This window comes from Schistocerca gregaria, chromosome 11 (genome assembly GCF_023897955.1).
Source record: "Schistocerca gregaria isolate iqSchGreg1 chromosome 11, iqSchGreg1.2, whole genome shotgun sequence".
Classification (NCBI taxonomy): domain Eukaryota; kingdom Metazoa; phylum Arthropoda; class Insecta; order Orthoptera; family Acrididae; genus Schistocerca; species Schistocerca gregaria.
Genome location: NC_064930.1, coordinates 63594054 through 63607290, shown reverse-complemented (window position 1 = coordinate 63607290; position 13237 = coordinate 63594054). Strand labels below are relative to the sequence as shown.

General features: G+C 42.0%; 1 protein-coding gene across 1 annotated transcript in view; it reads left to right on the top strand.

Annotated features, from left to right (window-relative positions):
- The window catches only part of LOC126295468 (dephospho-CoA kinase), a 34771-nt gene extending 32369 nt beyond the window's left edge, over positions 1 to 2402 (top strand). Inside the window, exon 5 of the mRNA XM_049988004.1 lies at positions 1737 to 2402. Coding sequence (XP_049843961.1) covers positions 1737 to 1931 — 195 coding nt within the window. The 3' untranslated portion in view covers positions 1932 to 2402. The remainder of the gene's footprint in view (positions 1 to 1736) is intronic.
- The last annotated feature ends 10835 nt before the right edge of the window (positions 2403 to 13237 follow it).

Below are 13237 nucleotides of genomic sequence, written 5' to 3'. Positions count from 1 at the left end.
AAAAATACACAGTGGCTGAAATGCAATTATTGTAGTTCAGTAGACTCGAGACATACAGTTTAATGTCCTTTAAAAGTTTTATGTGTATGGCTACAGTGGTTCCTGAAATACAGGGAAGCCAAGTCACTAAATTTAACATTGTCAGGATGGAGCATTCCAACTCCCTTTAAGGGCTGAGCGATTGTAGACCTGTTAGGATTTGTTGTAATTCTCAAGGATAGTGTTGGGATCTTGCTTACCTCTGCCACAATATCTGTCGGTTGTAGTTACACGTTGCTTTTTGTGAGACAGCATGAGTAACAAGATTTTAGGTAATGAAGTCCTCTTTTGGAAGGAGAATCAGCATTGGTCGTATTTTTTTTTTGTTTTATTATCCGCAAAATCGATTTTCAGTCACTTAGTGACCATCCTGAGTGCTAGAAGTTAAAAATTTCACATAACGATCAGAGAGTATAAAACATAAAATCACAACTACACCTGCATATGAACGTAACAGTTGGTAGGAACATTCCTGTAAGATACAGCTAAAGTTGTTAGGCACTGGTATTAACAAGCTTAGAGCGATCACATAAACTGGGGCCGCTGTTTACATGCAGCTGTTCAGCAGACCTCGGTGTGTCAGGGCTTGGAACGCCCTCTATGTGACGTGTCTCACGTGAAAACTTAATATTACTGATTTTGCGAGATATTAACACAAAATAACTCTTGTGCATTTGTGAATTATGAAGTAATTCAAATTTAAAATGTACGTAAAAAAACATAGCAGACGAAGGGGAAAGGAAACATCTAAAATACATTGGCGTATTTTTTTTTTTTTTTAACCAACTTACAAAACATAAAACAGATTGATAATAAGTTGTCAGAGTGCAGGACAAGTAAAAGAGAAAAAGACAAGGAAAAACAATAATATATGAATAACATGAAATGAGGTATAACACAGGTTTTCATGTTATTCATATATTATTCTTTTTCTCTTTTACTTGTCCTGCACCCTGACAACTTATTATCGATCTGTTCGATCTGTTTTATGTTTTGTAAGTTTTCTTTTTTTTAAAAAAAAAAAAAAAAAACAATATGCCAATGTACTTTAAATATTTCCTTTCCCCTTCGTCTGCTATGTTTTTTTTTTTTTTTAAACGTACGTTTTAAATTTGAATTACTTCATGATTCACAAATGCACAAGAGTTATTTTGTGTTAATATCTCGCAAAACCAGTAATGTTAAGTTTTCACGTGACACACGTCACATAGAGGGCGTTCCAAACCTGTCACAGAGAGATCTGCTGAACAGGTGCACGTAAACAGCGGCTCCAGTTTATGTGATCGCTCTAAGCTTGTTAATACCAGTGCCTAACAATTTTAGTTGTATCTTACAGGAATGTTCCTACCAACTGTTACGTTCATACGCAGGTGTAGTTGTGATTTTCTGTTTTATACTCTGTGATCGTTATGTGAAATTTTTAACTTCTAGCACTCAGGATGGTCACTAAGTGACCAAAAATCGATTTTGCGGATAATAGAACAAAAAAAATACGACGAATGCTGATTCTCCTTCCAGTTCTATCCACTAGTTGGTCGTGGTGCACAGAACACGCCATGGAGTCGCCAATCAATGAAGTCCTCTTTTTCTCTGTTTATGTGATAAACAGTTTTATGTCTTAAAGCCCGCATAGCAGCCCTCGCTTTACCTTCAACTAGGGGACATTACCACAGGGGACGTCCGACTTTTTCTGCCAGGTGGTGCGCATCATAAACACGCTGCGCGCGTCGCGTGCCCACTGGCGCCTGCGCCTGCTGCTCATCCTCGGGGCAACGGCGGGTGTCGCGGGCGCCGCCCTCGCCGCCTGGTGGTGGTGGTTCGCTGCGGGCACGGCGCACCGCGGAGGTCGCTCTGCCGGCCGTCCCGGTATCCTGGAGCCGCTCAGGAGGTAGTGAGGAGCACAGTACGGGAGTTCGCCACGTCGGGGTGCGGCAGTCTGGAGGCACTCCGATCGCTCCTTTCGGGAGGACTGATAGGGTAAAACGCCTCCCGAGTGCCATTCTGTGAGGTAGTTTGGACTTGTGCCAGTGTCTGCTGCAGAGTTTTGGGAGGTGTTACTCGTAGTCGTATGGGTTTCGTTCCGTAAACCTTGCTATTAGGGCGCGCGTGTGTGGGAGCGACAGTGATTCTTAGAGAAACACCAGTTTGTGTCACTTCTGACTCCTTAGGTCATCCGTACATCCACTCTTACAGTGTGTATTTGTTGCGACTGTACGTGTTTATGCTTTAAGTTGTACAGAACCCACTACTCTGCATTGTATTATTCTGCTCATTTATTGTGGAAATCGAGGCAGGCACATAATTGAGATAATTGTTCTTGTAAACAACAGACAGTGTATCTAAATAAACAATGTTTGTTTCCATACTTGTCTTTCACTCGATTGGTAATGGAGAAGGATAAAGTGGCAACGAGTAGGATTGGGAAGAACCAATTTCACAGAGGTTGTCGACACAGCTCAGTGTGAGAACGATTTAACTGCCGTTGATTTGAGAAAAAGTTCAGCTGGTATCTGCTTTCAGAATCCTGGATACTTTTCTCCCTAAAAGTTTTGTGGCATATTTCTGAATACAGCAGTGGATACTCCCTGTTCAAAATTAGTACATATAGTGAACAGAGGAGGTGCTGAGTTATAGATAGCACATACAAAGTTCACAGAACTGCTTGGACAATTTCATGACTGTTCAATTTTTAAATAGTATGTGTGACAAAGGAATTCCTAAATCTTTTGGTACAAGCTGCCATTTTCTCTTATTTTTATCACAATAACAAACAATGGAATATCCAGTATGGAATAATGACAATAGGAAAAGGACAGATTGTTACTCAACATGAAGTGGAGATGTCGAGTTGTGGACAGGTTGTGCCTATCTGCAACTCAACACCTCCCCTATATGGTCATTAGTAATTTGTCCTATTGATAATATTGTCATTATGTTGTCATAATAATTGTTCCTCCCTGTGTAATTGTGAGTCGACAAAATGTTTTTGCTCGCAGCGGAAGTTAGTGATCAAAATTTCATGTAAAGATCTCATCATAAATAAAAGTGGCTTTCTCTTAATCACTCAAACTTAAGTGTGATATCGTATTTTGTGATAATACAAAATGAGCTGCCCTTGTCTGAATTTTTTTGATGTCATATGTCAATTCTATCTTATAAGGATTTCATACTGCACAGTAAAACTCCAAAAGAGGTCAGACGAGTGTAGTGTAGTGTAGGGAGCCTCTTTAGTAGATTTCTTGCCCCTTCTAATTGTTGTGCCAATAAAACTGTCTTTGGTTCGCATTCCCAACAGCAATTTCTATGATAGTTAGAATTTTTGTAATTGTAATACCTAGGTATTTAGTTACGATGTAAATAAAACAGAAAGAAACTTCCAGATGGGAAAAATATATTAAAAACAAAGATTCCAAGACTTACCAAGCGGGAAAGCGCCGGCAGACAGGCACAGGAACAAAACACACAAACACACACACAGAATTACGAGCTTTCGCAACTGGCAGTTGCTTCGTCAGGAAAGAGGGAAGGAGAGGGAAAAATGAAAGGATGTGGGTTTTAAGGGAGAGGGTAAGGAGTCATTCCAATCCCGGGAGCGGAAAGACTTCCCTTAGGGGAAAAAAAGGACAGGTGTACACTCGCACACACACACACACACATATCCATCCGCACATACACAGGCACAAGCAGACATATTTAAAGGCAAAGAGTTAAGGGCAGAGATGTCAGTCGAGGCGGAAGTACAGAGGCAAAGAAGTTGTTGAAAGACAGGTGAGGTATGAGCGGCGGCAACTTGAAATTAGCGGAGGTTGAGGCCTGGCGGATATCGAGAAGAGAGGATATACTGAAGGGCGAGTTCCCATCTCCGGAGTTCGGATAGGTTGGTGTTGGTGGGAAGTATCCAGATAACTCGGACGGTGTAACACTGTGCCAAGATGTGCTGGCCGTGCATCAAGGCATGTTTAGCCACAGGGTGATCCTCTTTACCAACAAACACTGTCTGCCTGTGTCCATTCATGCGAATGGACAGTTTGTTGCTGGTCATTCCCACATAGAAAGCGTCACAGTGCAGGCAGGTCAGTTGGTAAATCACGTGGGTGCTTTCACATGTGGCTCTCCCTTTGATCGTGTACACCTTCTGGGTTACAGGACTGGAGTAGGTGGTGGTGGGAGGGTGCATAGGACAGGTTTTACACCGGGGGCGGTTGCAAGGGTAGGAGCCAGAGGGTAGGGGAGGTGGTTTGATGATTTCATAGGGATGAACCAAGAGGTTACGAAGGTGTACACGATCAAAGGGAGAGCCACATGTGAAAGCACCCACGTGATTTACCAACTGACCTGCCTGCACTGTGATGCTTTCTATGTGGGAATGACCAGCAACAAACTGTCCATTCGCATGAATGGACACAGGCAGACAGTGTTTGTTGGTAATGAGGATCACCCTGTGGCTAAACATGCCTTGATGCACGGCCAGTACATCTTGGCACAGTGTTACACCGTCCGAGTTATCTGGATACTTCCCACCAACACCAACCTATCCGAACTCCGGAGATGGGAACTCGCCCTTCAGTATATCCTCTCTTCTCGATATCCGCCAGGCCTCAACCTCCGCTAATTTCAAGTTGCCGCCGCTCATACCTCACCTGTCTTTCAACAACTTCTTTGCCTCTGTACTTCCGCCTCGACTGACATCTCTGCCCTTAACTCTTTGCCTTTAAATATGTCTGCTTGTGCCTGTGTATGTGCGGATGGATATGTGTGTGTGTGTGTGTGTGTGTGTGTGTGCGAGTGTACACCTGTCCTTTTTTTCCCCTAAGGGAAGTCTTTCCGCTCCCGGGATTGGAATGACTCCTTACCCTCTCCCTTAAAACCCACATCCTTTCATTTTTCCCTCTCCTTCCCTCTTTCCTGACGAAGCAACTGCCAGTTGCGAAAGCTCGTAATTCTGTGTGTGTGTTTGTGTGTTTTGTTCCTGTGCCTGTCTGCCGGCGCTTTCCCGCTTGGTAAGTCTTGGAATCTTTGTTTTTAATATAGGTATTTAGTTAAATTGACAATCTTTAAATTTGTGTGATTTATTATGTAACAAAAATTTAATGGATTTTTTAAGTACTGGTGTGGACAATTTCTCACTTTTCATTGCTTAGGGTCAACTGCTACTATAAGCTCCATGCAGATATCTAATCTAAATTTTGCAATTTGTTTTGATGTTCTGATGACTTTTTTAGACGATAAATGACAGCATTAAAGGTGCCTGCTCAATTTGTCTCCTGAATTGTTTATATAGATTAAGAACAGTAGAGAGCCTATACCAAATCCTTGGGAACATCAGATATTAGTTCCGTTTCACTCAGTCCCTTCCCATTAAGTACTACGAAATGTGACCTTTCCAGTAGGAAATCTTGAATCCAGTTGCACAGCTGAATCCTTACCACACAATTTTATTAGAAGCTGCTTGTGAGTAAAAAATGTCATAAGCCTTTTGGAAAACTAGAAGTAGGGAATCAACTTGGGATCCCCCGTTGATAGCGCTCATTATGACGTATGATGAAAGAGGCAGTGGGTTTCACAAAAACCATGTTTTCTGAATCCAATGTGCTTTTGTCAATAGAGTATGCACTTAGATGTATTTCATTATACTGGAATACAGTAATACCCCAAATTATCAGTGATACGGGTCTGTAGTGAGCAGATTGCTCAATACATCCTCTGTTTGGCTAATTTTATTTGGTAGATTTAATTCACTAAGTGAGCCTGCCATCAGTTTCTTTTGACTAAAACTGCAAGCACCAAAACCTGAAATCAGCTTGCTGTTCTGAAAGCCCTGTTTAGTCAAACGGAATACTCGTAGTGTGTGTACGCATAAATTTTTTGGACCACAGTCCTTTGTGGGGGCTGTGTGTGCCTACTTCGATGTCGCAGATGCCAATCTGTGGTTAATTTAGATAACACACAGATATTTTTGCACTCCACACATATCTGACTTGTTGAAGAGTGTGCCTGCTAACAAGGACAGCACTGTCTACAATCTACACCTACACTCTAGAAATCACTGTGAAGCACACAAGCACACGGCATATGGTACTTTTTATTGTACTGTACATGATTTCCTTTGTAAGGGCTGAGTGTGGAAAGAATGACTGACTGCCCGTATGCCTCTGTACAACCTGTTGTTGTAGTCTGATTTTATATGCACTGGGATAGATTTGCAGGGGGCTGAAGACTATTCATAGTATCTGTCCCAAAAGACAGTTCTTCAAGCTGTCTAAATAAGTTTGTGCTAAACATACTCACAGGGGGACTGCGTGAACTTCCCCTCACCAATTTGATTTGTATTGACAATGGGTGAAGGAGATATCTAGGACTTTAACATATCTAAACAGAAAGGTACAACCATCAACCATTTTTTAGAAAATTTAGTTTGAAAGTTGTGGGCGTGCTCGTGTCGTATTGTTTTTAGGACCACTGTTGTTAACAGAATCTGCAGCGAGTAAGCGCTTTGTTTCATAAGTGTGAGGTCTCTTTATCAAGTCTCCTTGCTCCCTACCCCAACAAAGGATTTATTATGACTATGCAAAGAATCAATATTTAATAATTCATTTACTCTTTTCCTAATCTTTGACATGAAAAAAGGAGAAGTAGTTTTTTCTTAACCCTTTAGTTGTCGCAAACAGAAATATTGTTAAGAAACAGTATTAAATTTCTTAAATTAGACATATGTGGTCATGTAAACAATTTTACGTTCATTGTTTCAAAATAAGTATGTTACTTGTAAGTGTAACTGGCCACAAAATACATGCAAGTGCTACAATCCAAATACTACAATGTTGTTTCTGTGGCTGAAAAATGGTTGCATTTCACCCTATTGCATGTGAAATGTTTTAAAACAATTCCTTTTTGCTATGAAACACAGAGCAGTCCCACATTTAATGGTCAACTGTCCCTGAGTACAAAGGGTTCATCTTCAGTTTTGGCCTGTACTCTGGCCACTGACCAATGATATCATATATCATTCACTGGGGGCAAGAACTCCTGTTTATTTCATTTCCTCTTCTAGATGCCAACCGGCTACTCGAATCCAGGATTCATCTTCCCAGATAATGTAAGTCCATTTCCAGGTAAGATTTGACTAATGCATTTGTTTAATAACTCACCTTTGACTTCCTCTTTCCATTTATAAGCAGTTTTCATTGCACAGTAACAGTATCACAAAATTGAATCCGACTGCCACACCAGTAACTGATGCTCTCATAATCTTGCAAGATGTCTGCTAAAGATGCACGCTGCTCTCAAATATTTCACAAGCGATAACAGAATACTGCTGTGTCTGAGAGCTTAAACTTTGCTTGCAAGCATCACTTCCCATACGAGGATGAGACCTGAAATATGTTTCAAAACTCGGTGTGCAATTGTGATGTTGCTTCAGAGCAACATTGCCATAAAGGGTTAAAGAAATTGGAAATGAGAGGATACATGATAACATTCAATCAAATCAGTATATTCATTTTATTTATATTGTATCTACATTTGTGAAAAGTATAATGTTCACCTATGCAGCACTGCAGAAATATGGACAATACTGATCATATAATCATGCAAAACAATAGTTATTGCAACATACAACAGATGTAATGAATGCTGAATTGTGTGTATTGATTTTTTTTCCAACGTGTGTATTTTAAAACAAACTTGGTTTACAATCGTAAGTGGATCCCAGTTGTCACACAGTATCGAAGCGTAACACCAAATATTGGTGCAGGTAACGGACAAAGTATGGAGACTGAGCACTTATTAGACTGAACACTAACTCAATCGGGTGCTGATTCTGTGTATGCTAGTGGCCCAACAAAGTGTACAGCATAATCACACCTGTAATTTTCAAGCTCATTTTTCTCAAAAAAAAAAGTTGAGAGTTGTATCTTCCTGTTTATGTGTGTTAAGGCCCCAGTCGTGCCATTAACACCCTGTTAATACAAATTAAATCGGCGAGGGTAAGTTTGTACAGTCCCCTTGTCAGCTGTCCTTAGAGCGTCTTCCAGTTAAGGTTCAACAGTGTTTTTGTTACTCTCTCCCATCAGTTATGATCCCGTGTGCACTTGCACCACCCTTCTTTGTATATGCTAGACGCCACATCTCCTGTCAGTCCTGCCTGATACTGTTCCAACACACTTCAGCAGTATTCCAGCGTGTGACATCCAAGCGTTTTGTGTGCACTCTTCCTGTCTTCTAAGACAAGCTGCAGTTACCCACTACCCTACCAATTAATCACATCGACTTTCCCTTTCTTTCCCTTCTTCCCTTTCTTTCCCCTCTCTCCTCCATGATGAAGGAACATTTATTCCGAAAGTTAGGAACTTAAATTTTCGGTTGTTTTTTGTGTTTCTATCGGCTGTACTGAGCTGAGGTAAGTACTGGCCAGCCCCTCTATCTCTTTGTTAGTAATTGTTTCACATCTTTATATGAGATTTTCCATTAATCAATTAATCACATCCCTCATTTTCCTTTACCTAATGCTCAGTCGGTATCATTTTCCACTTCTCACATCTACACATTGTTGCTCCCAAATATTTACATGGTACGACTCATTAATCTTTTCAGATTTCATGCCCAGTTTTGTCCCTGACTGTTGGGGCCACACTACTCCTTGGGCTTAGCCATTAGTGTTAGCTGAACCGGCCTGATCCAAAGCTACTAGTTCACCTCTAAGTTTGTTCACTGTCCCATGACGTTTCAGGCTCACAGCCTAATAACATCGACATCTTATATTTCGTTTGGCAACAGTTTGGCCATCATCAGATGAGGTTACACAAGGGATTTCTCATGCATGTCACTGCCTTTATACCAGAATTTCACAGAGTGGTGCACACATGTAGGGGACTGCTCTCTGTCAAACATTCCTCTACCTGTGGTGCTCAGGCACTTCCGCAGAAGTGATAATGTGTACACACCCTCTGCGGAATTAAAATTAAGTTGTCAAAATAACAATTTCATCACTGGACATAAGGTGTAAAATTTTGCATTTCTGGAGGTATCTGAGAAAATCACCAGATCCTGATCCATATCGAGTAGAAAGCCACTGTAACAATTAACAATATCTTCTGCTAAACTTATTTCCACTGATTTCTTGATAACTGAATCCCAGAAGGATCTTGTTGTAGCCAAGATTTCTGTGGCAGAGCAATCTGTAGAATGTCTTGTGGACATAAAATGTTGGGTTGAGGCTGACTTACTGGACTGCAAACGGTGAGTGTGGTGATAATATTGTTCACTGTACTTTGAGCTGACCTGCTGATCATCACAAACACAGGGGCATTACCAAAAATAGTACACGCAGGGATCTTTTAGAAGCTGTTTATAAATTATTTGCACAAAAGTAACCTTTATTTGTGAAAAACGTAAATAACTTGCAGAAATATTTGATGCACCACTGAATGCAGTAGGTTTATATCTTCAGGGTTTATTTGCAAATGTTCAGTGTAGTTACCTTTCGTAACCCAGCAGATGTCCTGCTTTCCTGTCAAATCCCGTGAAGCCAGTCTCGATGAATGGCGGCAACAGTTTGTGTTATCTGTTGTCGCAGCCCATTCCCTGGAAGCGGAGGAGCAGACATGAGTCCACTGGGGTTAATGACTACGGTGTCCAGGATATTGTTTCACCACATCCAATCCGAGTCAGCCAGTTCCTACAGAGACATGTGACAACTTCATGATAATGTGATGGTGTGCCATCCTGCTCGAAAATAAATTCTGTGCCCAAATCCTTTTGTAATTGAGGCATTAGATAGTGTTCAAGTCTACCCAGGTAGGATATAACAATTACACTGACTCAGCAAAAAAGAAAGGACTGTAAATCTTGTTGCAGCTTACGCTGCAAAAAGCTAGGACTTACTCTCAAAGCTTACAACAGTTTCAAGTTTTAGGGTTTGAATAACAGGAATTTCCATAATACCTTCCATACTGTGAGAATAGGCATATTCAGTTCTAACCTGGCACATCTTTGATTTATCCAGACTACAAATGTGAGGCTGTCAAATTTGTTAAACTGCTGCATCAGAGACTGCTGACCGACCCTGATCTGCCTTCCTATATGATAAGTAGCAAGTTTTTGGTGAAACTATTTTACCAGTTAATGGCAGTTTATGTTTGACATGGTGGCTTGAGATATTTCATTCTGAATTGTGTCAGAACTGTAGTAGTGGATTTGGCTTCATGAAACTGTAAACAACACTGTGTGCACACTGCACTCTATGGTGACTGTGGGACTAACGTATTCGTACGTGCCACCTAATGGGAAAATCGGGAACTAACAGTGTTAGGCCGGAATAAAATTTGACTGCATTCAGTGCTGTATCAAACACAATTGTAAATTGAAACTTCCTGGCAGATTAAAACTGTGTGTCGGACCGAGACTCGAACTTGGGACCTTTGCCTTTAGTGGGCAAGTTTCATATTAGCACACACTCTGCTGCAGAGTGAAAATCTCATTCTGGAAACAGCCTCCAGGCTGTGGCTAAGCCATGTCTCCGCAGTATCCTTTCTTTCAGGAGTGCTAGTTCTGCAAGGTTCGCAGGAGAACTTCTGTGAAGTTTGGAAGGTAGGAGACGAGGTACTGGCAGAAGTAAAGCTGTGAGGACGGGGCGTGAGTCGTGCTTGGGTAGCTCAGATGGTAGAGCACTTGCCCGTGAAAGGCAAAGGTCCCGAGTTCGAGTCTCAGTCCGGCACGCAGTTTTAATCTGTTAGGAAGTTTCATATCAATGCACACTTCGCTGCAGAGTGAAAATCTCATTCTGATAATTGTAAATTATTTATTATTTTCACAATCACAGGTTACTTTTGTATAACTAATTTATAAATATAAGATATTTGCTTGCCTTTGGAACTCCACTTCACATCTCGACAATTTTCTTCATTATGTGAAATTTTGCCATTCCTCACCCTCCACTACCATCGTAGTAGCATTCTTGCTTCAGGCGCACAGTGTCTCAGGTTCGATTCCCGGTGGGGTCAGGGGTTTCTCCTGCCTCGAGATGACTGGGTGCTGTTGTCATCATCATCATCATCATCATTCATCCCCATTACGGTCGGAGGAAGGCAATTGCAAACCACCTCCGCTAGGACCTTGCCTAGTACAGCGGTGCGGGTCTCCCGCATCGTCCCCTATGCTCCTCGGAGTATCGGACCTCATCATCATCACCATCATCACCACCACCACCACCACCACCACCACTACCATTGTTTTTATATGTTCCTATTACATCCTATCACTTTAGAATCTTATCCTCATCTCTTTAGACATTTCATCACCATGACAGAGTGCAGTGGTGTGAACCCACTCGTATCACATTCAGTATTTTTTTTCCGTACTACTTGTGGAATTTTTCTGTGGAGACACAGTCATGAGCCTTTTAATTAGTCTGATGCAGCCCCCCTTGATTTCATCTCCTGTGCTCTTCATCTCAAGAGTACCCCCTCACGCCCAACATCCTCTATTATTTGTTGGGTGTATTCCAGTCTCCCTCTTCCCCTACAGTTTTTACCATCTGCAGCTCCCTCTGGTATCATGCAACTTAATTCCCAAGTCTTAACACATGTCCTTTCTCCCTGTCCCTTCTTCCAGTCAGTGTTTTTCACATTTACTTTCTTTGCTGATTCTTTGGAGAACTGTTCATTTCGTATCTTGTCTGAATGTGTATCTTCCACATTATCTTGCATTTATGGCAACTTTAAATTAGTAAGGATGAGGCTAGTTAGTTTATCTGTTGTGTTTTCAAATGTACCGCATGCTGGTAACGCGTAGGTCTATATGAATCACTAGAAAGCGCTGTTTACTATATACACTGATCAGCCAGAACATTGACTACTTTCCAAATAGGCGGTATGTCCACCTATGGTACAGATAACTGTGGCAACGCGTTGTGACACGGAAACCGTGAGGCCTCGGTAGATCACCGGAGGGAGTTGACACCACATCTGCAAACAGAAGTCACTTAATTCCCGTAAGTTCTGGGGAGGGAGGTGATGGGCTCTTACGTCACATTCAATCACACCCCACATGTGTATGATCAGGTTCGGGTCTTGCATCTTTGGGGGCCAGCCCGTTAATTGAACTTGCCACAGTGTTCCTCGAACCACTGCATCGCACTCGTGGCCTTGTGACATGGTGCATTATCTTGCTGAAAAATGCCCATGCCATCTGGAAACAAGATTGTCTTGAAGGGGTGTATTTTGTCTGCAACCGGTGTACAATACTCCTTGGCCATCATGGTGCCTTAGATGAGGTCCATTGGACCTATGGATGCCCACATGAATATTCCCCAGAGATTAATGGAGCTGTGAGCTTGTCTCCATGTTGCAGTACAGGTATCGAGCAGCTGTTGCCCTGGAAGATGATTGATCCACCCTCTCCCTATCAGTATGATGAAGAAGGTATCAGGATTCTTCAGACCATGCAACACTCTGCCACTGTGCCAATGTCCAGTGCTGAAGGTGATGTGCCCGTGTCAGTCATGGATACCGATGTTGTGGTGTTAACATTGGCACATGCACGGCTCATCGGCTGCCGGGACTCTTATACTCTGCCCAGTATTAAAGTCTGACGTTAGTTCCGCCCTGTCCTGTTTTATCGTTCTGCCTGGCCTACAATGTCTGACATATGTATGAGGATTGGCCACCCAGTCCCATAACATAAATGTGGTTTCACCTTGGTTTCACCAAGTGTTGAAGACACGTACTGCACCACTCCTCAAACACGTGGCAGGACGTGCAGTTCCTGAAATACTCGTGCCTAGCCTCTGGCCCATCAGAATCTGTCTTCGCTCAAACTGAGACTGCATGGCTTCCCCATTCCACACATGAACAGCACACTCACTGATACTACATGCACCAAGTGTGTCACTGGCTAACTGTCATTTCTCAGCAGCTGAAGCTGGTGTTACCTGGACAGGTTTAGATAGGTAGTAGGTCAGTGCTAATAATAGTCTGCCTGATCAGTGTAAATTGCTTTGATGTTCTTGTCTTTTAATTTAAACAAACATACAACATGCAGTATCTCAAAGTATGTTCTTGTGGGTTGACACTTTCTTTTGCCGACCACTCCCTTATACCGTGTACCTATTATGTTTAAATTGTTTGGAATTTCCCTACTCTATGAAGTAACTATCCTGTACAGTACGGAACTGTCGCCTAATAATCATTGTGATGCCCTC